Genomic DNA, 26,742 nt, shown 5'->3' on the forward strand with positions numbered 1-26,742 from the left:
GACTTTACTTTACTTACTTTTCAACCGTTTCACTTCAAGGTTTCCTTCACGATACACATTGGGCTGTTGAGACCATCAGAGAATCTGATATTAAAAATGTTAGCGTATTCTTCTTCGTTTATGGCCAAACCTTCTGCCTCACAGGCCGTTCCACTGTGGAAAGTGTCAGAGAAGATAGTTAAGAAATATTTGCTAGGCCAATGATTGTCTGTCTTTTAATTCATGTTCTTTCCTTCTCTATTTCCTTATTCTTTCTGAGGCAAATGCGATTTATGTTAGTTTGATATATTTATTTATTATTATATTATATAAAATACAAGACACGTAAAACCGCAGGAAAAAGCATATGGTAAGAGTAGATCGAATATATTTTCGTGACATAAACTCTGTTATCTTCGGTTCAAATAATAAACCAGATAAAAGGGTTACGATGATCCGACCTCCCAAATTAACTTATTTAAGTTATAACTTCAGTTCGTCGCTAGTGTGGCGTCGTGAGATAAGACATATGAGGGTAGTTTGAAATTAAATGTGATTGTTCAAAATGTGGTTGTTCACTCTGCTGTCGTTTTTCTGCTGCAAAAGTATTGTAAGTTGTAATTTAATTAAATTTTACTATTAAAATCTCGCGTTGTAAACTTTGAATGTATTTGTCAGGTGTTATTTCGGGTAAAATTCAAATTCATTTCAAACTAATTATATCAGCGACTTTATCCGCGTGAGATTTAACAAAAAATATATTTAATTTTGTTTTCGTTTTAAATTTTTTCTTAAATAAAAGTAGCGTTTGATGCTCTTTATTATATCAGTTTTCTGCCAGTATAAGTTCCATTAAAATCGATTCAGCCGTTTCAGAGATTAGCCGGATCAAACAGACAGACATAAACAATTTTGGTACAGATATATATATATATTTATAAATATATATAAATATATATATACATATGCATGTAGTGAAAACGGTTATTTTAATATTACGAACAGATACCCCAATTTAATTTATTTGTATAAACTAGCTGTGTCTGCGACTTCATTAGAGAGGAATTTATATATATATATAAAAAAGACTAAGTTACTCCTTATTATATTAGCGCAGTATAAATCGGTCCAGCTATTTCAAAGATTAGCAGGAACAAACAGACAAACAGACAGAAATTCAATAGAATATTAATTTAAAAGGAGGTTATTTTAATATTACAAACAGATACTCTAATTTTGTTTTGATCAACTACCACAGTATTGATTGAAAACTGCATTTGTTTTGTATCGTTTTTATTTTGTTCTGATATCGGTAGTTTTCAACTATGTAAATGTAATTTTTTAACACAACTTCCATTATTAAATCAATGTAGCTACGAGGGTGGATTGAAAAGTACTCGGCCTAACCAAGAAAATAAACACATACTAAATCAGTTTTATTTTTATTTTTCTACATAATCACCATCAAGTTCAATACACTTTTGCAACTTCCCCTTCCAAGCATTTAGACCGTTGAAAAAAAATGATTCTTCCTTAGAGTCAAAATATGCATCTGCAGCTGCTTTGACCTCGTCGTTTGTCGAAAATCTTTGACCTCCCAAGTGCTTTTTTAGGTTAGGGAACATAAAGAAGTCTGTTGGTGCTAGATCAGGTGAATACGGCGGATGCGGTAACAGTTCAAAGCCACAGTTGTGAATTTCAGCCATTGACTGTACTGACGTGTGAACACGGGCGTTATCTTTATAAAACAGGACTTTTCTTCTGAGCATTCCTCGACGTTTTTCTTTTATTTCCTCTCGTAAATGACGTAGTAAGGTGCAGTAGTAATCAGAGTTTATAGTCTGACCCCTTTCAAAATAATCAATCATAATCACACCTTTCGAGTCCCAGAATACTGAAGCCATCACCTTATTTGCCAACAAAATCGACTTAGCCTTTTTAGGGGGTGGTGAACCAGGTCTTCTCCACTGTTTTGATTGTTGTTTTGTTTCCGATGTACAGTAATGAACCCATGTTTCGTCCATAGTAACAAAACGATTCAAAAAATCATCTGCATCGGCTTCAAATAACTCCAAACAGTCGCGTGAAATAGTCAATCGCGTCCTTTTTTGTTCAACTGAAAGCAGTCGCGGAACCCACCTCGCAGACACCTTGTGGAAACCCAACTCGTTGACAATGATGTTTTGAGTTCGTTCATAAGAGATGCCTATAATCTCGGCTATCTCTCTAATTTTTAATCTGCGGTCTCCCATTATTAAATCAAGTACTTTTTTAATATTTTCGTCAGTAGTTGACGCCGAAGGCCTTCCAGAGCGGGGTTCATCTTTCACACTCTCTCTACCACGCTTAAATTCTGCTATCCATTTTTTGACGGATGAATATGACAAAGCACAATCGCCTAATATACTGACCATGTCATCATGGATGGCTTTTGATGATAGCCCCTTCTTATGGAGGCACTTAATGACGGCACGCTGCTCGATTTGCTCCATTCGCGGAAATTATGTCCGATTACTTTGTTAATAAATTTATAAAATCACAACTAATTATCGCACACGTTTCGAACTTCACACAATGAACTAGTCTGAACTGAACTAAATAATGTGCGTGGATTTGATTTTTAGAATTAAATGGATCTGTGTTAGGCCGAGTACTTTTCAATCCACCCTCGTAAAATCACACTTTCAACACTTAAAAAAAAACTTTTTGCAATTAAAAGGAATCAATTGCGATAGAGTGATCATATCTATCTTGAAAATATTAGTTAAACCTGTATTCCAAGATTTTTTAAACAAAGGTATATAGTAATATGTCTACCATAAAATGAAAAAAGTGTTCTTTCTATATTTAATGGAATCAGGCGTTACCTTGCGGAAGTCCATCCTAAGTTAGAAAAGGACCAATATTTAGCCACTTCCGCACATGCAGTGGTAGTCGTGCAACAAAGTACACCACCCGCCAGCCCGCTGATAAATGCGTATGCGGCAAACAATGCGAATCACACAACTGCCACGGCCAAATTACTCAACACGTGTTTCACCCCTCCACGGGGCATCTTCAGGAGTTATGTTACACCGATTAGTGCCAAACACAGAGTCAAATGTTCTTTCAATGCTATATAGCAATATATAAGTGATTTCCCTGTATTGGCACTAAGATATCCAGGCTTTTTAGTAGAGCACAACAGTAGAAGACTGAGACAATCTTATATAATTGACACTTTGTGCATTAATTATATAGGATTGCCACTGCCAACAAATAAGTTTCCAGAGGATGGGCACCAGTGTCCTCTGTGTACCATAATACCACACTGCGATTGCCAACCATCCTGCCTAGCGTGGCGATTATGGTATATCCCTTCATAGATATGAAGCTTGTAAATATGAAAGCGATAAAATAGTACAATCTCTTTGGATATATTATTTGTATTTGGCTGACACAATTAAGGATTAAATTTAAAAATAATCAAGTATTTTTAAGCAAAAATTTGTTTTACTTTCTTCTATTGTAATGAGTTACATGATACTTTACAAGTACAGGATGCTAAAAAACTTAAACTAACCAATTGATTTAATTTGTTCCAGTTGACATTGTCGATCGATGTTGGCGGTGTTATATCAGGGAACCGAATGGCTGGCGTACCACTTGGGCGGTCGCTGGGCGACGGTGAACTGGACGTAGAAGGCATATGTGATCAAGCTGGTTTCGCGTGCCAGAACTGTACCCACTCTGTAACATGTATTCCCTTACCATACGGATTTTTGAAGGTAATTTTAACATGTAAGGTTCTTTTCGTGACATTATAACTTGAACGTACTCGTATCTTCGAAAAATAGTATAGGGGTAAACACGGGGCACGGGGGGTTCTCTAAAAACCTCCACAGGTTCAAGCTCAAGGAGGACCCCTCGTGCTTCTGTGAACCGGACGTGGACCAAACCGTGATCCACCTTGTGGCCCAGTGTCCCGCATTCGGGGGACTCCGGCTCGAATTCGAGTGCCGGTCTGGCGTTAAAATCAGGGAGGAGACAATAGCCTCCCTGATAGGAGGAAAAAAAACTAGGAAAGAATTCCTCGCTTGTTGCAAGAAAATAGTTAAAAACGTTATACAAAAAAATAAAAATCCAAACATACAATAAGAAATGTGATAAAATAAAACTCAAATGTGACACATAATGTATTATAGAAAATAAGTAAAAAGAAATGAAAGTAAAATATGAAAGAAGAGAGAGAAAATAAAAAATCATGTGAAAAATTAAATTGCAAATAAAGTCCCTGTCCCATCATAAATAGGGGTACGAGAGGCCCCCAATAGCGGGGGTCATAAAAAAAATAGTATTGGGTGTTTTTATGGTATACTACAAATATAGTCCTACCTTCTGGGCATCATGAACAAGCTTAGTCATTGATAAGCCATGAAGAAGGATGGACCCGGAAGTTCTTTTGTTAATCGTATTAGTAATGATATCTGTAGATGTACGAAGAAGTTTCAGTATACTGGCCACATACACGCAAAACAGATGGCCACACGTCTACCCACAAAGTGGATTGACGACTTTATGACGTAACCAGAAGACGCTTCCGCCTTCATTATGTATAAAAATTAAGAGAAGATCTATTTCCAACAATAGGTGATATATTGCTGAAATAATGATGATATTTATTTACACCTTACTGTACATCATATATAATAACTAAAAAAAGACAGTTTATATAGAAGTACCAGAGGCGATCTTATCGATCGAGGCGATCTCTACCATACAACCTTTGGACGCAGATGAGAGACAAAGGATATATGATATATATTTATATACCCTAAACTGCCCACAGTTTAGTGTTTATTTACATACAAATAAATACATTACTATACACAGATATATATGTAAAAAATTACTTATACATACACATACACTCATATATACGAATAAATAGCAAATGGTGTACAATATTCTATTTTAAAAGCAAAGGAAATGCTCTTTTACCATATTTTTAAATGCTGACTGGAATTTAGCATATCTCATTGTTCCTGGTAATTTATTTCTTAACCTGACTTGAAAGATTTCTCCATAAATATATTAGTATGAGCAGGCATAGTTAATTTCAAGTTTCCCGATGATCTAAGCAACATATCGTGTGACTTACTTAAGAAAAGAAATCTAGATTTAAAGTAAGAGGGAAGCCTAAGCGGGTTAAACAAAATACTGTAAAGAAGGGAGAGGATGATAATATTATATATTAATATAAAAAACTTATTTTAGTTAATAACACTTGAAAAACAAGACTGAGCTTTTAAAGTTCAGCACAGAGACAGACATTACTTTGTATTATGATAAAGTAGGCTAGCAATTCCGTATATTACTTTATATATAACGTTATATTAATGCTGATGCGACATACAGCCTCCGAGAAGGGGCTTAATCAGCATTTTCATAATTTTAAGACGCTCTAAAGGGCCGCACCCTGTACCCTCCACCCAACGCCTTATCTCCCACATTTTCTTACTGATACAATCTTACAGTATTATTTTATATTTTAATAAAGTCTCAAAATAAATTTTATTTTTGAACTTTTAGTGTCTCAACACCGAAATTTTTTCGCCAGACCGAATAACACAACTGTATGACAAAGCAAAATCACTTTAATTATATATTTGCTTAAGAAACAGACTATTGATCTTCTTTGAACAAATCGCCAATGTTCCAATTATATCCAATTTAATCCAGATTCTTTAAGCTAAATCCAGTTAATTCCGGTTTACATTAGCTTAATCCAGTTTTTTATGTTATGCCAGTTTACGAGCGCCGTAATTTAAAAAGTGCTAATCTAATTTTATCATCACCATCATATCTTCCGATAAACGAACGCCCTCTCTAAGATCTACCTCAAAGACCGCCATGATGATTGGTCTTGCCTTACTCGCATACAGTGGTTACCTAGGCTACCTAGGCTACCTAGTTGGGGCCTACCCACGTCTAGTCTACTGACTCATGGTAGCAACTCGAGAACCTTTCGTTGACAGGAGTGATGTACCGTACCCACTACTACTTCAAACAAGCTATTATTCTGGTTAAGTCGGTGATCTTAGTTCTTCAACGGATCTTATTATTTCTGGTTTATAAGGCCTATCGTAAACGATCACATCTCATATCTACAAGCCATCACCACTGGTCAAATAACTTCGTTTTCTAACATTGAGGTATTTTAGTTATGTTTTTACTTCACTTATTATCCAATAACGGGTTATAACAGACTTACACTGATTAAAACCTCCATGATGTTCCTTCATCATCGATATATAACAAAGCCTTGTAATGCTTTTGTACCCACAGCTTCGTTTATTATAATTGTCCACATATCACAGTTCTTGTTTGTCTTCATCTAAAGTAATGGATTTATCACAGTATGTCATTCAGAGGCTAAGTTCATTCGTAATATTGACCACTTCACTTCCTGTGTGACTCCATTTTCACTGCAGAAACAGAAGCAAGCATATTTAAACTGTTGTTCCCTGAGTAACTATGAAATGCGCTAATTCTTTTTTTAAACGCCCGGTTTTTAGAGCTTCACGTTCCCCATATTTAAGGCAGGCCTTACAGTTATCGAGTCATAAAGTTTTATATCTGTTTATATTACTTCTTTCATATTTCATGATCTTTTATTCTCTCTTCCGTCATCTGTCACAAATTCTATGATTTTTGTTTTTTTATTTTGTTTCTATTTCTTTCATAAATCTTTCATTCTTTATCTCTAATCTTTGTAGCTATATTTTTATTATATCTATTTTTTGATTTTGTTGTTATTATTTTTCATATATGTTACATATTAAATGCGCTTATTAGCCCACTTAATACGGTCTCAGGAAAGCCTTACATTTCGAGACATTACTTAAGGTTCCTTCAACATGGCCTGTCAGCCGACGGTAAAACGTGCACTACGACAAGAAGGGATCTAGTTCGAGCGGAATCAGGCTTATTGTTTATAGTAATAATAGGAAGTACCATAAAAGAAATAAGTTGACGTCTTTCTTCACAGTTTTAAATTCCTACAGTAAGTATAGAAGCCTTTTTCAATAAAAACGTACTTTCTTCTTCTTAGTTTATGATTTTGTTTTAAGCTTTTTTGTTTTTTTTGAAAGTATTTTGGAACAACGCAAGCTTTTGTAACTGCGTCGTTCCGTCGCGTAAGTGACCGTACTCTATACCTTTTACCACCTACATTGCCGACTTACTACAAGCCTCTCCAGATTTTCTGAACCTCATCGTTCAATGTATAAGACACAAAGGTATTATTAACAAAATAACGGAGTGTACAATTCATTGCTTCCAGGTCCCTCTCCAAGCCTGTGCCGATGGACAGACATGCAACGCCCATGATCGAGGTTGCTCCGATCAGGCGGTTCCAGAATGTCAACAGGCTGCGCAGAAGCACAGACATTCCTGTGAACAGGTATAATTTACGATATATCATCCATCTATCTATAAAACGATTTTTTTATTTATACAGGATGATTTACAATCGGTGTAAAAGCTGTAATGGCACAATAAACAGCTCTGTGTTTGGTACTAATCGGTGTAACATAACTTCTCAAGATGTCCCGTTGAGGGGTGAAACACGTGTTGAGTAATTTGGCGGTGGCGGTTGTGTGATTCGCATTGTTTGCCGCATACGCATTTATCAGCGGGCTGGCAGGCGGTGCACTTTGTTGCACGACTACCACTGCATGTGCGGAAGTGGCTAAATATTGGTCCTTTTCTTACTTAGGATGAACTTCTGCAAAGTAACGCCTGATTCCATTTAAAGCTGTAATGGAGCGAAAGTAGTGCTCATTTGCTGAAATCGTGTATGATATACCCTATCTAAAAGTCAATGGTTATAAGATACGAGGGTGGATTGAAAAGTACTCGGCCTAACCAAGAAAATAAACACATACTAAATCAGTTTTATTTTTATTTTTCTACATAATCACCATCAAGTTCAATACACTTTTGCAACCTCCCCTTCCAAGCATTTAGACCGTTGAAAAAAAATGATTCTTCCTTAGAGTCAAAATATGCATCTGCAGCTGCTTTGACCTCGTCGTTTGTCGAAAATCTTTGACCTCCCAAGTGCTTTTTTAGGTTAGGGAACATAAAGAAGTCTGTTGGTGCTAGATCAGGTGAATACGGCGGATGCGGTAACAGTTCAAAGCCACAGTTGTGAATTTCAGCCATTGACTGTACTGACGTGTGAACACGGGCGTTATCTTTATAAAACAGGACTTTTCTTCTGAGCATTCCTCGACGTTTTTCTTTTATTTCCTCTCGTAAATGACGTAGTAAGGTGCAGTAGTAATCAGAGTTTATAGTCTGACCCCTTTCAAAATAATCAATCATAATCACACCTTTCGAGTCCCAGAATACTGAAGCCATCACCTTATTTGCCAACAAAATCGACTTAGCCTTTTTAGGGGGTGGTGAACCAGGTCTTCTCCACTGTTTTGATTGTTGTTTTGTTTCCGATGTACAGTAATGAACCCATGTTTCGTCCATAGTAACAAAACGATTCAAAAAATCATCTGCATCGGCTTCAAATAACTCCAAACAGTCGCGTGAAATAGTCAATCGCGTCCTTTTTTGTTCAACTGAAAGCAGTCGCGGAACCCACCTCGCAGACACCTTGTGGAAACCCAACTCGTTGACAATGATGTTTTGAGTTCGTTCATAAGAGATGCCTATAATCTCGGCTATCTCTCTAATTTTTAATCTGCGGTCTCCCATTATTAAATCAAGTACTTTTTTAATATTTTCGTCAGTAGTTGACGCCGAAGGCCTTCCAGAGCGGGGTTCATCTTTCACACTCTCTCTACCACGCTTAAATTCTGCTATCCATTTTTTGACGGATGAATATGACAGAGCACAATCGCCTAATATACTGACCATGTCATCATGGATGGCTTTTGATGATAGCCCCTTCTTATGGAGGCACTTAATGACGGCACGCTGCTCGATTTGCTCCATTCGCGGAAATTATGTCCGATTACTTTGTTAATAAATTTATAAAATCACAACTAATTATCGCACACGTTTCGAACTTCACACAATGAACTAGTCTGAACTGAACTAAATAATGTGCGTGGATTTGATTTTTAGAATTAAATGGATCTGTGTTAGGCCGAGTACTTTTCAATCCACCCTCGTATAATTAATAATGTTATGTAAGTTGGTAAGTAAAGTAAGTAGAGTAAAAAAAAGATTTGCCAAAATTCGGATTACTGCGTATTAAAATTAATTGACTATTTACTATCTGTTTCTACAGGCCTTGTACTTCCTGATAATATTGAATTTGGATATTGTTGTAGAAAAAATAAAATAATGTTACACATATTACAGTGATGGGAAACAGTTGGGAAAGCTTTAAAGGTCAATCTATATTATCATCCTGTATAAATAGTAGAGTATTTTTACATGTTCATCTCATGTCTGATGCGTTTAGCATCCGAAGAGATGGTAGACTCAATTTGATAACAATAAGAGATGTAATCTGTCAAATTTTGAATAAATAATTTCTAAATTTGAATTAAGATCCATTGGTAATAAGGGTTATGCGTGGATATATATTTTTTAATTCTCTTACTTAGTATTTATAACTTAGTAGTTATAAATACTATAAATACTACTTAGTAGTTATAAATACATTAGTATGTACAATTGTTTTTGAGCAGTGGTAAAAGTAGTCGCGGGTTCAATACCAGGTCCAAATCTTCCGTAGTTCACACTTTGTGCATGCAAAAAGTTTTCAAAGGTTAGACAGCAGCATCTTATGCGTACCATAATAACAAATGCGTTTGGCAACCCGCTAGTCTTGTGTGGCAATTATGGTATATAAGGTGAAATCACGTCGAAGAATTGTTTTAGTGCGTTCCTCAAATAAATAAAGTTAAAACGAGGAACCGTTATAATATGAAATATCAACCGATTTCAAAATGACCCCCAACAATCGGCATTAAACTGGAAAGGTACTAAATGACTTCAATAAAAGGTCGTTACATCAAAACGACCTCGTGCGACAATTTAAAACGAATTGTAGCAAATACATTTAAGGTGTTTTTACCGATATTAAATTAACCCAAAATAAATATTATTTGCGTCGCACTTAGTACTATATCGAGACGTAATAGCATTTTTAAGATATAATCAGCTTGCAAAAGGTCAAGGTGAAATTTCGTTACAATCAATTCTTTGCACACGATGAATAAGATCGCGGTGTTTCCGGTAAAACATTCCCTTGAACTGAATAAAATATAACTGCGCAGAATATTCGCGAATTGTATCAATGTGGTACTTTAAATCGTATCATTTATTACGTCTTTAAGATTTGTTCTGGAAAGTTTATTTTTGTTATCATTCGCTTATCCGGTATAATATGTAAACACTCGATCAGACTACGAGGAATGCCCCATCATATTCGTCAAGCGACAGCTTACACTGGGAACGCTTGAGGAATGGAATAGGAGGTATATGGAAAGAACGACGGCGTCGACAACGCGGAAATTTTTCCCGGACGCCATCTCAGCCTACCGCGTACTCCGCAGTATCGAGGAGACGCAGTCTTGGTCCAGCTCTTCACGGGGCATAGGGAGTTCTCCGAGTACCTTCACCGGTTTAAGCTCAAGGAGGACCTTTTGTGCTTCTGTGAACCCAGGACTAGACCGTGGTAGCCCACTGTCCCGCGTTCGGAGGACTCCGGGTCGATTCCGAATGCCGGTTAGGCATGAAGGTTGATGAAGAAACAATGGCTTCACTAATAAGGGATGAAGATACTAGACCTACAATCCTAAAACTATGTAGAAAAATTGTTAAAGATATAATAAAACGAAATAAAACTTGAGAAAAATTGGAAAACCAAATAAAAAATTAATATAAAAAATAAAACCAAATTTTGTTAATGAATATAAAAAAAAGAAAAATTATTAAAGCTAGGAATTAAGTGAGGGAACAAAAGAATCGAAAAATAGGGAAATAGAATGAAAGGGTAAGACAGACGAAATGTGGAAAGTAAGAAAAAGAATGAAGCAACTTAAGATGAATGGATGTAGAGGGCGGAAATAAAATAAAATGCGAAAAATTTATTAAAGTAAACTAGGGGAATATATATATATATATATATATATATACGTATATTGTAAAAATAGTCTCGGTGTACCCAAGACATGAATAAAATATAAGCAATATTAAATAAGGTTTTGTATTACAATAATAATATGTTTTTATTAATTTATTTATTTTTATAGTATGTATACTGTTAGATGTTCTGAAAAGGCTTTTATATTGATAATGTATAACCACCCTGAAATACGGATAAACTTGAGCGCGTGTGATGCAAATAGCCGGTTAGGGTAAGTGTCGCCATCTATGATATATGATATGTATGCCCAAAATTTACAGAGAATACTAATTTTCGTATAGCAAGTGTTTGCCAAGTGGTTAAAGACCGTGATTTACGATCGGTGGTTGTTTAAACCCGCCTGTACCATATGGAACATCCACTTTTACTAGTAGTATACAGAAGAATTGTTTATAAATGTAAAACCTTTAAGGGGTGAATATACATCTTTACCAAAAGCGATATTTTTAGAAATAATTAGTAACCTAATTATAATACAGTAAGAAAAAATATATTATGTGGCCTATCGCATTGCCATACAAAACGTATTTATGTAACATATAACATAGTAATAACTATATACAGGGTAATTGTAAACACACGTAAAAGCCTTAAAGTTTAAAGCATTTAGACGTATAACCGATGACCTGTATTTTTTTTTATTAATATGGAATAGGCGTTTCTCTTCCATCTCACTGGATGGAAAGTGTAGATGAAGACGAGGGTGGTACACGCCCATCCAAAAGAAACCTGTTCACTATATTCTTAAAGGCTCCAGAGTTAAACTCATCAGGATAAATAGATCCAGGCAGATCGTTCCAAATCTTGGCAACTCTCAAACGAGCTATCAAACCGTTTAGTTCGACTTTTAGGTATTACAATAGCGTATAGATGAAACTTTTACCTGCTATGTTTATTACAGTAATATGTCACTGCTTTCGCGAAGTATCTTTCTCACTTTCTAAAGTGGTTATCGACAATAGCATCAGAAGAGTTAGAGGTTCAAGCCTTTCAGGCATCCTTAAATCGGGAGGATTAATGGGTATTGTGTGGCAGCTCAAACCGAAGGTCTCTCTTGAAGCATTTGGTGCCAAATCATACGTACAAATAAGCGATCTAAGAACTGGGCGACCTCCTAATCCGGCAATAAAGTGGTAGGTAGTGCCCATTTATATATATATATATATGTATATATATATATGTGTGTGTGTGTGTGTGTGTGTGTATATGTATATATATTGATTTTATACGTATATATATAAATATATATAGCTCATTTGCACAGAAGCCACGTTATTTACTGTCAATAGATACGCCCTATCCAAAAATAACAATATTTTTTAAAATTACGATAAATAAATTATTATTTACTATCTGTTCCAGCGGACTTTGTACTGGCAGACGTAATTAGACTATCATATTACAATACAAAAATATTTACAAGTTTTAGAATGATCGTTTTATATAGGAAGATTGTTGTTGACAAATGAGCTATAAGTTTAACCTTGGAAAGCTTTTACATCTATCAACCTGTATATATAGTGTGCAGATGCCGGGAACCGAATATGCAAACAACGAAAATTATTCTCAAAGCAACTATAACGATAAAAATTCAAGTAAGAAAAGGACCAATATTTAGCCACTTCCGCACATGCAGTGGTTGTCGTGCAATAAAGTGCACCGCCCGCCAGCTGATAAATGCATATGCGGCAAACAATGCAAATCACACAACCGCCACCGCCAAATTACTCAACACGTGTTTCACCCCTCCACGGGGCATTCCACGGGGACGCGGGGAAAAATTCACAATAACTTTTAAATCAGTGTTAAACTATTTTTGAACATTTCACTCTCTCATTTGAAATAGTAATTTTATCTATTATTCAAGTGGAAATAGAACTTTCTCGATCCGTCAACACCCGTCAGTTGATTGATTGCATCCCCGGAGACTTTTGTAGACGTCGCTGAGTTATTCAGATTCGATCTCGGGAGTAAAAAGACAATTTAAATTCTCGATTTATTTCCCACTTTCAAATACATTAATATTATTTACGACGCTATCAAGAGGGAACTATTGAACAGTATTATTGATAACTTGATTTATTTATTTATAAATCACCATATAAAGACTATGAGATTTCCTTATGTAAATTATAATATACTATTATTTGTATAAAACATGTTTCGGCATTATACGCACTTATATCGAAACGATGATTTCGAAGTCGTTCACAGTGATCACAAGTCCAGGTCGCCTACAATGCTCACCCAAACGATCTACGAGTTCATCGGCCTCCCAATTTTGTATAGAATAATGTATGTAATGTCGAAATGATGATGTCGAAGTCGTTCAGAGTAAGCCCAAGTCCAGGTCCCCTAGAATAATCCCGCCCAAGCTATCTACGAGCTCAGCGGCCTCCCAATTCGGTATAGAAGAATGTATGTAATGACAAAACTATGATGTTGAAGTCGTTCAGAGTAAGCACAAGTTCAGGTCACCTGGATTAATCCCGCCCAAGCTATCTACGAGCTCAGTGGCCTCCTAATTCGGTATAGAAGAATGTATGTAATGTCAAAATGATGATGTCGAAGTCATTCAGAGTCAGCCCAAGTTCGGGTCACCTGGAATAATCCCGCCCAAGCTATTTACGAGCTCAGTGGCCTCCTAATTTGGTATAGAAGAATGTATGTAATGTCAAAATGATGATGTCGAAGTCGTTCAGAGTTAGCCCAAGTTCAGGTCACGTGGAATAATCCCGCCAAAGCTATTTACGAGCTCAGTGTCCTACCAATTCGGTATAGAAGAATGTATGTAATGTCAAAATGATGATGTCGAAGTCGTTCAGAGTAAGCACAAGTTCAGGTCACCTGGAATAATCCCGTTCAAGCTATTTACGAGCTCAGTGTCCTACCAATTCGGTATAGAAGAATGTATGTAATGTCAAAATGATGATGTTGAAGTCATTCAGAGTCAGCCCAAGTTCAGGTCACCTGGAATAATCCCGCCCAAGCTATTTACGAGCTCAGTGTCCTACCAATTCGGTATAGAAGAATGTATGTAATTTCAAAACAATGATGTCGAAGTCGTTCAGAGTAAGCCCAAGTTCAGGCCCCTAGAATAATCCCGCCCAAGCTATTTACGAGCTCAGTGTCCTACCAATTCGGTATAGAAGAATGTATGTAATGTCAAGAGATGATATCGAAGTCGTTCAGAGTGAGTCCAAGTTCAGGCCCCTAGAATAATCCCGCCCAAGCTATTTACGAGCTCAGTGGCCTCCCAATTTGGTATAGAATAATGTATGTAATGTCAAGAGATGATGTCGAAGTCGTTCAGAGTAAGCCTAAGTTCAGGTCCCCTAAAATAATCCCGCCCAAGCTATCTACGAGCTCAATATCCTCTCAATTCGGTAAAGAAGAATGTATGTAATGTCAAAATAATGATGTCGAAGTCGTTCAGAGTAAGCCCAAGTTCAGGTTCCCTAGAATAATCTCGCCCAAGCTATTTTCCAGCTCAGCAGCCTCCCGATTCGGTATAGAAGAACATATGTAATGTCAAGAGATGATATCGAAGTCGTTCAGAGTGAGTCCAAGTTCAGGTCCCCTAGAATAATCCCGCACAAGCTATCTACGAGCTCAGTGTCCTCCCAATTCGGTAAAGAAGAATGTATGTAATGACAAAACGATGATGTCGAAGTCGTTCAGAGCAAGCCCAAGTTCAGGCCCCTAGAATAATCCCGCCCAAACTATCTACGAGCTCAGCGGCTTCCCAATTCGGTATAGAAGAATGTATGTAATGTCAAAATGATGATGTCGAATTCGTTCAGAGTAAGCCCAAGTTCAGGTCCCCTAGAATAATCCCGCCCAAACTATCTACGAGCTCAGCGGCTTCCCAATTCGGTATAGAAGAATGTATGTAATGTCAAAATGATGATGTCAAAGTCGTTCAGAGTGAGCCCAGTTCAGGTCCCCTAGAATAATCCCGCTCAAGCTACATACGAACGGCCTCTAGATCCAGTATAGGAGAATGTATCTAATGTCGAAGTTTTCTAGAGAACCCCCTTTGCTAACATAGAACAATACTTATTAATCTTTTCATTCTTCTTACTTTATTCTTCTTTTACTAAAATATTATAACATTTATAGAATAAATAATCAAATTTAGACGCAAAAATGTCAATGTCGTATCTATTTTGTTTATCCTTTATTTAATTTTCTTTGAACGAAATAAGACTAATATAAGCATACTCCGTTCATTTTATTGTTTTCACTTCTCAATAAATGTTATTAGGATTGAGAAACGCTTTTATAAATTCGGACGAGTAGATTACATCTAGCTTTAGGAAAATTCGACACGAAACTTTATCCTATTTTAGAATGTAGCTGTGTATTTATTTATTTGTACTGAAATAAAATCCTTCAATGTTTTAAGATGAAGGTTTACAACCAATGTGTGTTTACTATGATGAGTTATGACACTAAAACGCGGCGTTTGACTTTAATCCACATTGGCAGGGTCACGATCAACTAGCCATTGGTGTGGAAGTGATCCGTAGAGAAACAAAAGTAACCGACATAACTCCGTAGATTATGAAGATACCTTGACTTTCCCAAGAGAGCAGAGAATTTTGTGTCCATCCTGAAGATTCCCCCCATTTATATAAAAAAGGTTCATTATATTAGTACCAAAACAAAGATGTAACTAAAAAATCTTTTTGTAAATTTCAGATCGGAATATTCCCCGACGCGTTCGACTGTAGAAAGTTCCACCTATGCTCACCGGCTGAAGGTCTTCCTGATGGCAGACCGGCGGAGCACAGAGCTGCTCTCTGTCCAAGACACTACGGCTACAATCCTTCCAACGCACAATGCTCGGTATGTTATTGAAACACATCTTCACGAAAGCGTATCTCACTTTCCAGTCTTACTTACGAGATACTACCTGGGTAGATACCACGAGGACACACTTTTACTAACGTACGAAGCTAGTAAATTCAGTATTGATAACGGACATCGTGACAAATTTTATCTTAAAACGGATGAGCGTAGAATTTTGTTAATAAGTTTCAGTTTGTTAATAAATTCAGGGATGAGAAGATGACCATCTTCTTTTTCTTATAAGTTGTACTCTTGTCGGAGTGGTCATGGTCACGCTTCTGCATATTGTTTAGAACCTTAAGGCATATAACGATAATATTAATATATTAAATTTATGTGTTTATTTACATATATAAGTACACACACACACACACACATATATATATATATATAATTTTTAGTTCAGTATGTGCAAACACTTAATTATAATTACTGTTCTTTAAGGAAATTATTATTCTTAGCGTGACTCGCAGCTGATAGAAGAAAACTTCGTATCATATAGCAACAATCTCTCTCCCAACTGCACTCGATAAACGCAAGGAAAATAATATATTGTAACCAAAACACACTAGTTATACAAATTGGAATTAATAATAAAAAATATGTCTTCTAGAACGCATATCAACCACTTTAAATCTTTATAGATGTTTCTCGAAGCTTTTGTTTAACGAAGTTTTTCTTTCGCGCAATTTAGAAATCACTTTATTTATAAGTCTACACGGGCCCACTCGTTTCTTACCTTTGAAGTAAATCACATAAACATCGCGGAAACATCCCTTGCGGCGCGCGCTTCTGTGTTTTCACCGAATTTTCCAACCCCTTGGAATCAATTACCTTACACCTGAGCGAGTACAAAGAAACGGCTTCTTAGGGTATATCTTTGGGAGGTTTACGCTTTATTTATTTTATATATATATTAAAAAAATCACTTTCGTAAATCAGGCTACTAAGGGTTAAAAAGTGTATTGACGACTTTGTGGTGTCACTGCTTCCACTACGTATTAAAAAAAAATTGGACGAGATCTATGTCCAGCAGTGGGTTATATATAGCGGAAATGGTGTTATTTATTTATCTATACCTTACCGTTTAATTTACACTTTTTTTTACTCCCTATATTTACTAAAAAAAAGAAGCTATATAGCGATCTCTACCAAACAATCTTTGGATGGAGATGAAAGACATAAAAGAGAAGGCAGTTTAGGATATACATACATACAAATACACACAATATTATCATATACACACAGACATGTATATATATATATATATACATATATATATATATATATATATATATATATATATACACATATATATATATATATATATATATATATATATACATATATATATATAGAGAGAGAGAGAGAGAGAGAGAGAGGACTTCCTCTCCTTTTCATTCATTACATATTCACGAGATAACTATAACTAGAACATCGAACATACTCTTACACTTACGACGGACCTCATATGAAGGCTCAAGTCACCCAGAGAGCTATGGAGAGCGCTATGCTCAGTTTTGCTGCGAGATCGAATCGAAAATAAGAAGATACGCAGAACCAAGATCACCGACGAAGAATTGCTCATCTGAAGTGAGCAGTGAGCGGGCACATCGCTCGTACAACCGATGGCGGTTGGGACCGAAAGGTTCTCATATGGCGACCACGAGTAGTGGGGGCCCTCCTACCCACGCAGGATGACCCCCACTAAGTGGACCGATGACATAGTTATAATCACGTGAAGGCGCTGGATGCGGGAAGCGCAGGACCGTTCATCGTGGAGAATCTTTGGGGGAGACCTATGCCTTATAGTGGACGTACATCTGCTGAAAAGAAGAAGATAACGTCATGACTTTTCAGCGTAAAGACGCACTCTTCCATCTACTACTACATTCCTCACATCCGCGCTTAGCAAGCGGAGTAGCGATGATAGTGTTGTATTGTAGTACGCAGAAGATGCTGCTGCCCATCCTCTGGAAACTAAATTGTGCGCAGTGGCAATTCTTTGTAATTAATGCACAAAATTTGAATTATATAACACAGTATTTCGAAAAAAGAACCCGCGATTAACGTTCGCAAGGCGCAATATTCTACCGTTGAACTACCACTACTCAATAGTGAACATCTAATAATTTCCCCAGAAATAATATAAAGTGAATGACTATCAAAATCATATGCTTGACATAAATTCACTTCTATAATGAAATACCTGAATAAAAATTAAATTATTCTTGAGATAAAGAGTGAAATTGTTATATAAGAGAATCAGTAATATTATAGATCTTCACCACCAAGTTGTAAAAGTACATGTTTTTTGCTTAGAAAGGGAACGAAAAATCTGCGTTTAATTACAAATTCACATTTAGTTAATATAATAATAGATTGAAAAACAATTTTGTAATTATATGATAGTTCATGTCGGTGCACTTATTTATTTATTTAATATTCTTTATTGTACACGATAAGATACATAATATACAGATACAATAATATACAGAAAAGTACAATGGGCAGTCTTATCACACAAAAGATAATAGTACTTATAAAGGGTAGTTCACGTGTACAAAAAAAACATATTCACACACAAATGAACATAAATATACATAAACATACATAGACATACATACTTAAACATACATACATTATTATATAAACATACACTTATTTATTTTAATTTTAAAATATCTGAACCCTATCTCCTAAAAGGCAGGGTATCCTACGTACAAGATATACCCCATCGATACCTACAAAAGGGCCTATCCAACCGTGTCAATTTCATAGTCGCTTTTCAAAACCTAACCAACCAATCAGTTACACGAGAAATAGCTGTTTGAATTTTTTAAATCACTTTTCATTTCCTTCCAGGTCAAACTTTCAAATGGCCAATGCTTAGAGAAACCAGTTCCGGATTGCGTCGTAGTGGGTCAAACTGGATCACTTGTCTCCAGTCCCAATCATTACTACGTCTGTTTACTTAAACGTGGAGCTCTCCACCCCCAGGTCTTCATTTGTCCTCACGGCTGGTACTTCTTTGATGGATTCTGTCAACCGGAACCACCTAGAAAAAACAATACTGAAATTTCAGTAGGAAAAAATGAATATAAAGATAATAAGAGAATTCAGAAGGAAACAACCACTGAAAAGACAAAGACAACGTCGAAGATGGATCAATTCTTCTCCACAGATAAACCTGTTACATATGCTGCTGATACGTTTTTGGCAGACAGGTTTGATCTGAGCAATTATGAAAGCACAGATGATGTTGCTCCACCGAGCGATGATTACGCTAATTCTTTTGAAAGCGGTAATGATTTCTGGTAGACTACGCAAAATATCTTAATTATAAGCAATACGGTAAAGCACCTATTACCGTAGTGTACAAAAATCTATTAATTACCTATGTATCAAATGTAATTAGATATTAATATTCACTACCATCCGTTGTATAAACATAGTGCGATTCGAAAATTGAACGAACAATTTTTATTCTAAGTAAGAAAAGAACCAATATTAAGCCACTTCCACACATGCAGTGGTAGTCGTGCAACAAAGTGCACCGCCCGCCAGCCCGCTGATAAATGCGTATGTGGCAAACAATGCGAATTACACAACTGCCACCGTTAAACCATTCACACGTGTTTTACCCCTCCACGGCGTCTTCAGGAGTTATGTTACACCGATTAGTGCCAAACACAGAGTCACTCTGTTGCACTCATATTTATCAGCGGGCTGGCGGACGGTGCACTTTGTTGCACGACTACCACTGCATGTGCGGAAGTGGCTAAATATTGGTCCTTTTCTTACTTAGGATGGACTTCCGCAAGGTAACGCCTGATTCCATTAAATATTTAAAAAAAATATTCTTCTTTCAGCCGATAGAAAATCCCTACAAGGCATAAGCCTCCAATACAGACCGCCACAAAGACCATTCTTTGAATGCCCGTATCTTCTTTTCGAAAATTAACCATGTCATCGTTCCACCTATTTGAAGAGCCTTCCCATGCTGCGTCTACCGGCTCATGCTACCTGAGAACCTTTTTCCTATCCACTGCCCCTTTATATGAGTAATTCCTTGAGCTACAGCGGTGACCTTGATTTTCTGCGGATGTCCTCATTTCTATTTCGATCTCTCAACGAAACTCCAAGAATATTTCTCTCCATTGCTCTCTGGATTACCTCGAGCCGTCGTTTGAAGCCTATCGTAAGTGGCCACGACTTAACACGTTCACTGCGGTTTGAGGTCGATTCAGCCTCATGGTAGACTTTGCACTGGTGCGGCGCGTAAAACTCGTGTTTTCTCTCTAGTGCGGCGGCTGTTTACACTCAACCGTATGAGGTATGACAAAGACACATATAGCTTTCTTTATGTCTGCGAAGCATTGACTCAATATTGTAAAAAAAATGATTGAAACATGAGGCAGAAAAGGCCTCAACCGCACTACTAGGAAGTTCAGCTTGAGGCTGATTCGACCTCAGCCGCACCAGCTGAAAGTTCTTCTAAATTGGGCCCGCAGTGAACGTGTTAAATCAATATGTCAGCACTGGCATCACACATCGCTCTACGAAGTGTTATTAAGTATTTGATGCATAGGTAATTAAGGCAGCTTACCGCTGTAATGGGTGCGATTCCTTATTTATTAATGATAATTCTATAAATTTAAAAATTAATCTTGTAAATTTCAATAGAATTAAGAATGAAATATAAGTAACTAGTTGTAAATAATTCCTGTCGTTTTATTAATTTAAACTTCATATGACATTTAAATTGGTAGAAAATATTTGTGATTTACACTGACTGTAAAAATTTTATGAGGTTGCATGCGTAAAGCCTGGGATTTCTAAAGATTGTCGTAAGACACTGAATACAGGCTGCTTTCTAGTGGTCTTATTGGAAATCTATGATGGAAGTCTATGTCCAACAGTGGACGTTAAATGACCGAAATAATGATTAATGATGATGCAATTGACCATTACAAATGTTCCAAAATGTATTATTACACAGGTATTGTATTATTACACAGGTGCAAATCTTTAAGTATAATTATCATTGGTTCTCTGTGGCGGTTTACAGAATGTATATATATCATCTATATACAAATTGAAATTTAAAATATCTTTATTCAAGTATGCATTTAAATTCATTTTTAAATCGACGATTATTTTAACATTATAAGCAATGAAAGAAAAGAATATACAAGACAGTGGAAATCATGAAAGAATATAGTAAAAGAACTTGTGAAGGTTGACGGAAGAGAACGCTAATAAAAAAAATACTGAAAAATCATTTGAAACAAAATTCCCTTCCACAGATTTAAAATAGGGGAACACGAGGTCCCCAAAAAAGAAGGTACATAAAAAGAAAAAAAAAACTTTATAAGCAGTAAGCTATCACCTTCTATTAATACTGAACTGCTGAGATAAATCGACCAGATAATCAACACTTGCTCTTTTTAAATGAAATTTAACAATGTTTGGTGTATACATAATATTGTAACGCAAACATGCAAACCATGATCCACAAAATTCGATCAAATAAAAACTCTTAAATTTTATAATAGTATTTATTCAACAAAATACTTTTAATTTTTTATTTGAAATTAAAACAAGGATACTTGAACCCATGAAGGATTTAATAACTTTATGGAGATGAAATATAGACGATACGAGTTTAATTTAATTTATTATTTTTATTCTGTATTTGTCGTTATTTTTATATTTATTTAATGCATAAATAATAAGAGAAGTCTGATCCCTATTAAGACAGCGAATATTACAAGGTAAACAAAAAAAATACATACGAAAAAATGGTCTTATTGGATCTTTAAGGGAGATCTAAGTGCAGGTTCAACAGTGGACGTTAAAAGACTAAAATGGTGATGGTGATGCAAATGATATAAACACAGGTACAAATCTTGGTAAGCTTTCTCTATTTTTTTACCAATGTAAATTATGCATTCAAACATTCGTGTCGTGAACAAACTATAAGATGGCGATAAAGTACAAGCTCTGAAAGGTTTCTAACAGTATTCCCTTTAAGCTGTAATCTTTTTAAACCGCTGACATTTTCACCATTCCACCCCTTTTAAGATGGAACGTGAAGATATCGCGGCACTTACAGGCCGTCACGTCATTATCGCGAGCGGGCACTAAACGAAATTCGTACACGGAGTCTCACGTCCGAAACAATCGCCCATTTGTAGGTGCACCAACGGTTTTGATTAAACAGGACAGTATTTTTTTAATATTACTTTTTATATTCAAATATATAAAGCATTTATTTATTGTAATATGAAATAAAGGTAATAACTAAAGAGGCATATGACGCTCACGTAAACCGCTCCTGTACTGCCTGCATCCAGAAACATCCTGCGACATTAACTGTGTAGTCGGTCAACTTAGTCGAAACCTACCCTCTGGACTTATCCTTAAATCCACTGTAATATATGTTAACAACGACAATCATACGTGGGAAAACTGTTGCTTCAAACAGCGCCGATAGATGGCGCTAGTAGTTTCGCGTTAAGGTTTGATACGGACAGTAGGCACAACCGCGACTCTGTCTTCTACCAACTCTGACATCGATTCAATTAAAGCCTTCGGAGGAAATATTCACACTTGTGTTTTATCGATGTCGAATTTGATACAGTTTTTTTTTAATTTACTATCCCGAGAATTCCCAATCCTGGAAGCTGTAAAAGCCAGAAAGGCAACAACGCTAAGCACCAATCGTATATAGTCAGTTGACCAATCCGGTGAAATAGTAGTGTAGAGTGGCCGAGGTTCCTCTGAAAGTTCTCGAGCTTATAAAATAATAATAAAAATAATAATAAAAGTTGTTAAGATAGACGTCTTCTGCGATCTGCCGCTTCGAACAAAGAAATTTAAATTTTCTTAATATACGTAACTATAAATCGATTTTGCTTACCGGAATTAAGTTATTATAAATAACTAATATTTAAAGGTTTAATTTAGAATAAAACTACGAAAAAGGGCACCCCTTGTTTATAAATAAAGTAATCATTAATATTATTTTTTAATTATATACATACAGGATGTTATATCTTATTTGCTGTCTTATAAATAATAATCAATTTTTAGTACGCCCTTATTCAAAAATGATAAATAACTTAATGATTGCAATAAAAAAGAACTAGTTGTGCCTCGCGACTTCGTCTGCGTGGAATTTTACAATAAAAATGTTTAGTTTTTTTTTTCGTTTTTATTTTAATTTCAAGATTTATAGAAATTTTTATTTCACCCACAAAACGAAACGTCATCACTCGTTCGCTGTTCAATTCAAATCATCATGAATTGTCACGGCAATATATGAAATTCATTTTTAATGACATTAGAGCCATCTGTTGAACATTGTTCACACCAACTCAGAAACCTTTGTGGAGTTATTCACAGCAACTTGTTTAAATTATCACACGATCAAATGCATAGTTTACGATATAAAGAACATACGTGTATATAGATTAAACATAATACTATCATGTATATAGATACATGTTATCAATACCTGTACTTTGGGGAATTTAATTGCTGCGTGCAATAAGCGGTCTGTCCCGGTAATTGGGGAATTCCTTGTCGCCCCAGTTATCCGTTGCGATCCGCTAGACCTTTGTCCCTGAGCGGTACAAAGGCCTATCTCCGCAATCTTCCCGTGCTCCATAGAGTTCGGCTGCAGAACAAGTGTTATTAACAAAGCTATGTTTTGCGTGTCTACGCCATGAACTTATAGCAAGTTTTATAATGCTTAAACAATTTTCTTGGAAATAAGGTGAAGGTGAAATTATCTGAAGATTGGTTCAAAAGCTACTTCTATCTTCATTGATGTTATTTTCTATTATAAACATTTAACAGTGATCCCCTGTAAGACGTCCACTTACAATGTGTTTCTTTCAGCCTTGTTAACAACAGCATAACGCGAATTGCAGATAGCTTCCAACATATCTATGAGGAAGACCTATGTCCAATAGTGAACATCCCACGACAAAAAAAAATATTAAAACTACATAAAATGTTACAGTATAAATAATAATTCTGTTGTGTTTCTTTATAGGTGATACAACATTAAAATTTGACTATACACCTATCCCCCGATCTACACGGTACTTGTTTTACACGTTTTCGCTTTTACACGGTTTTCGAAATAAGGTTTTTTTTGTTTTTTATCGCACTCTACTAAATGCTACTGTGATTGAACACGTGTGCTGTGTACATATTTCACGGGGAATCCCGAGCTTATGTGCTGACTTGGCTCGATATGAAGAAGTTTACAGATATTACAAAAAATTCGAAGCAATTGTTAATTACCGATTTTATTACTATCTCTAGTAATGTAAATATTTCTGCTTTAAACATCGAATCGGCACAAATAGCTTCGAGTGATGAAAGTGAATTCGAATCTTCGATTCCGAAGAAAAGAATGAGAGTAATTTCTGACAGTGATAAAGGATAATAAAAAACAGTGTTTCCGTAATATAGTAAATATTTAAACTTGTCAATGCATTTTATTTTTATTTCTATGTACACCTAAAAATATTGAAAAAATCACAACTGTTAAATAGCAAAATTATGCATTTTCTGCAAGCTTTTCGCTTTACACGGTTTTGACTTGAAAATTTTTAATTTTCGATTTACACGTTTTTCTCAGGAACGTATCTACCGTGTAAATCGGGGAATAGGTGTTTTTTACTCGTACATTGCAGAAGGAAACATCTTTCGACTTTATACACTAAAAGAGTTCTTAATTTAAAAATGTTTCTCTGTGTCTCTCTCTTCTCCAAGGCTGTGTGTTTAAAAATACTCAATTAAAATTAAAAATCTTGATACGATTAATTATTTAGATTGATTAAATATATACTCAATAATAATAATAACACTATTTAGTTTTAAAAATAAATTATATTATTGACGTCTTCATATAAAACATTGACCAATTTTGACAATTGATTTGAGAAAAAATATCTTTACAATTCGTATCTATAAGGACTCCAACACAAGTCTCAAACACCAACGCCAGTCGAACTAAATATAAACACGTTTGGATGTGAATTCTGTATGCAAATTGTAATTAATTTATTTAATTAAAACTAATCGATGTCGTATCACTGTAATTAATATAATTAAGTATTAATTAATATATTGTGTCATGGCAATAACTTCCTGACCACTTTTATTTGGGTGATAACTAATTTGCTTACATTCCATTAAATCGAGATCTATTTATGATAGCTTTAAAAAATTTAAAAAGAGATCACTTTTAAATACGTTTATATGTTTTAACGAACTACGTCTCTGCCTTGAGGACGCCCACTGCTGGGCATATGCCTTCTCCAGATATATATGGGGGATATACCATAATCGCCACGCTTGCAGGCTGGCGATTGCAGTTTGATATTATGGTACGCCCAGAACTCTGCTGCCTATCATCTAGAAATTTATTTGTGAGTAGTGACATTCATATATGAATAATGCACAAAGTGTGAATTATATAAGATTGTACCCCGGGAATCGAAGCTACGAACTACGATCTCAAGTCTCTCCTACCACTGGACTAACACTGCACACGTCAAATGAATATTACTACCAAAGTTCAAGCCTCTAAGCCTTATATTGTATACGGAAATCTCTTATCTAATATATAAAATTCTCGTGTCACGGTGTTCGAACTTGAACTCCTCTGAAACGACTTGACCGATTTTTACCAAATTTTATATGCGTATAAATAGATAGTAGCCGATTCTCAGACCTACTAAGGTCTGAGAATCGGCTACTATCTATTTTTCATACCCCTAAGTGATAAGGGTTGTTCACTCTTAAAAAAAAAAATTTATTTTTTTTTGAGTAAATTTTTTGTTTTTATTTTTTTATGATACAACATACAAAAATACATACAACCCTAAATTTTCACCCCTCTACGATCAAACCTTATTTTTAAATTAAAAATTAAAAATATTTTTTTTGCAAAACAACGTTTGCGGGATCAGCTAGTATAATAATAAATCAATGTATCTTTGAACTTCACGCGCAGAAAATTTATGTTTTTACTTAACTGCTTGGTTGGTTAGCATTTGTATTTAAAATTTATATATTTATTTCACATTTATTCAATAAATAAAATTATCTCTCTGATATATGTTACTTAAGTTTTATATTAGAATACGGGAGGCGAATAAATTTTGGCAAGAAGGAAGTCTGTCGCGACAGCTACTTTGCCTTTTTTTTATGACCCCCGCTATTAGGGGCCTCTCGTACCCCTATTTATGGTGGGATTTTATTAGCATTTAATTTATTCACTTAATTATTTTATTTTCATTCTCTTCTCTTTCATTCTTCACATAATCTTTCATTCTGTTCTTTTATACCACAATTCTGCTTTCTTTCCCTTTTACTCTGTTTTACCATTCTTTCATCCTCTTTTCATTTTACATTTTCTTAATTTCTAGTTTTGTTGTATCACATTTTTATCTTTATCTTTATCACAGTTTAATATTATTTATTTTTACATATCTTTTTGTTTTTGTTTGTTGATGCCTAACTTTTATTTTTTTCTATTGCATATTGTATAATTCTTTTGCAATAACTGAGGAATTCTTTCATGGTTTCTTTTCCGCCTATCAGGGAGGGTGTTCGATATTGTATCCGAACGTAACACTTTTTATTTGGACTTGAGTGCGTGTATCGGAACGCACGGCGTCTTTCACCGGCTTCTAACAAAAGACGAGCTCTTTTGCATCTAC

General features: G+C 35.5%; 1 protein-coding gene across 1 annotated transcript; it reads left to right on the top strand.

The window, feature by feature from the left end:
- The first annotated feature begins 469 nt into the window (after window positions 1-469).
- On the top strand, window positions 470-19,694 carry LOC137932419 (uncharacterized). The gene is made up of 5 exons (XM_068776030.1): window positions 470-589; window positions 3,564-3,746; window positions 7,304-7,423; window positions 15,845-15,991; window positions 18,860-19,694. The coding sequence occupies exons 1-5, from the start codon at window positions 545-547 to the stop codon at window positions 19,313-19,315; spliced, it is 951 nt and encodes a 316-aa protein (XP_068632131.1). The 5' UTR covers window positions 470-544; the 3' UTR covers window positions 19,316-19,694.
- The last annotated feature ends 7,048 nt before the right edge of the window (window positions 19,695-26,742 follow it).

The sequence above is a fragment of the Battus philenor genome, unplaced genomic scaffold (genome assembly GCF_028537555.1).
Source record: "Battus philenor isolate CCGP_79_NKW_IND1 unplaced genomic scaffold, ilBatPhil1.0.hap1 SCAF_9, whole genome shotgun sequence".
NCBI lineage: Eukaryota > Metazoa > Arthropoda > Insecta > Lepidoptera > Papilionidae > Battus > Battus philenor.

Excerpts from the sequence above, each read along its gene's own strand:
- LOC137932419 (XM_068776030.1), top strand. The coding sequence starts at position 545 with ATGTGGTTGTTCACTCTGCTGTCGTTTTTCTGCTGCAAAAGTATT. Across the intron at positions 7,424-15,844 it reads ACAGACATTCCTGTGAACAG|ATCGGAATATTCCCCGACGC; the intron begins GTATAATTTACG and ends TGTAAATTTCAG. Across the intron at positions 15,992-18,859 it reads CTTCCAACGCACAATGCTCG|GTCAAACTTTCAAATGGCCA; the intron begins GTATGTTATTGA and ends ATTTCCTTCCAG.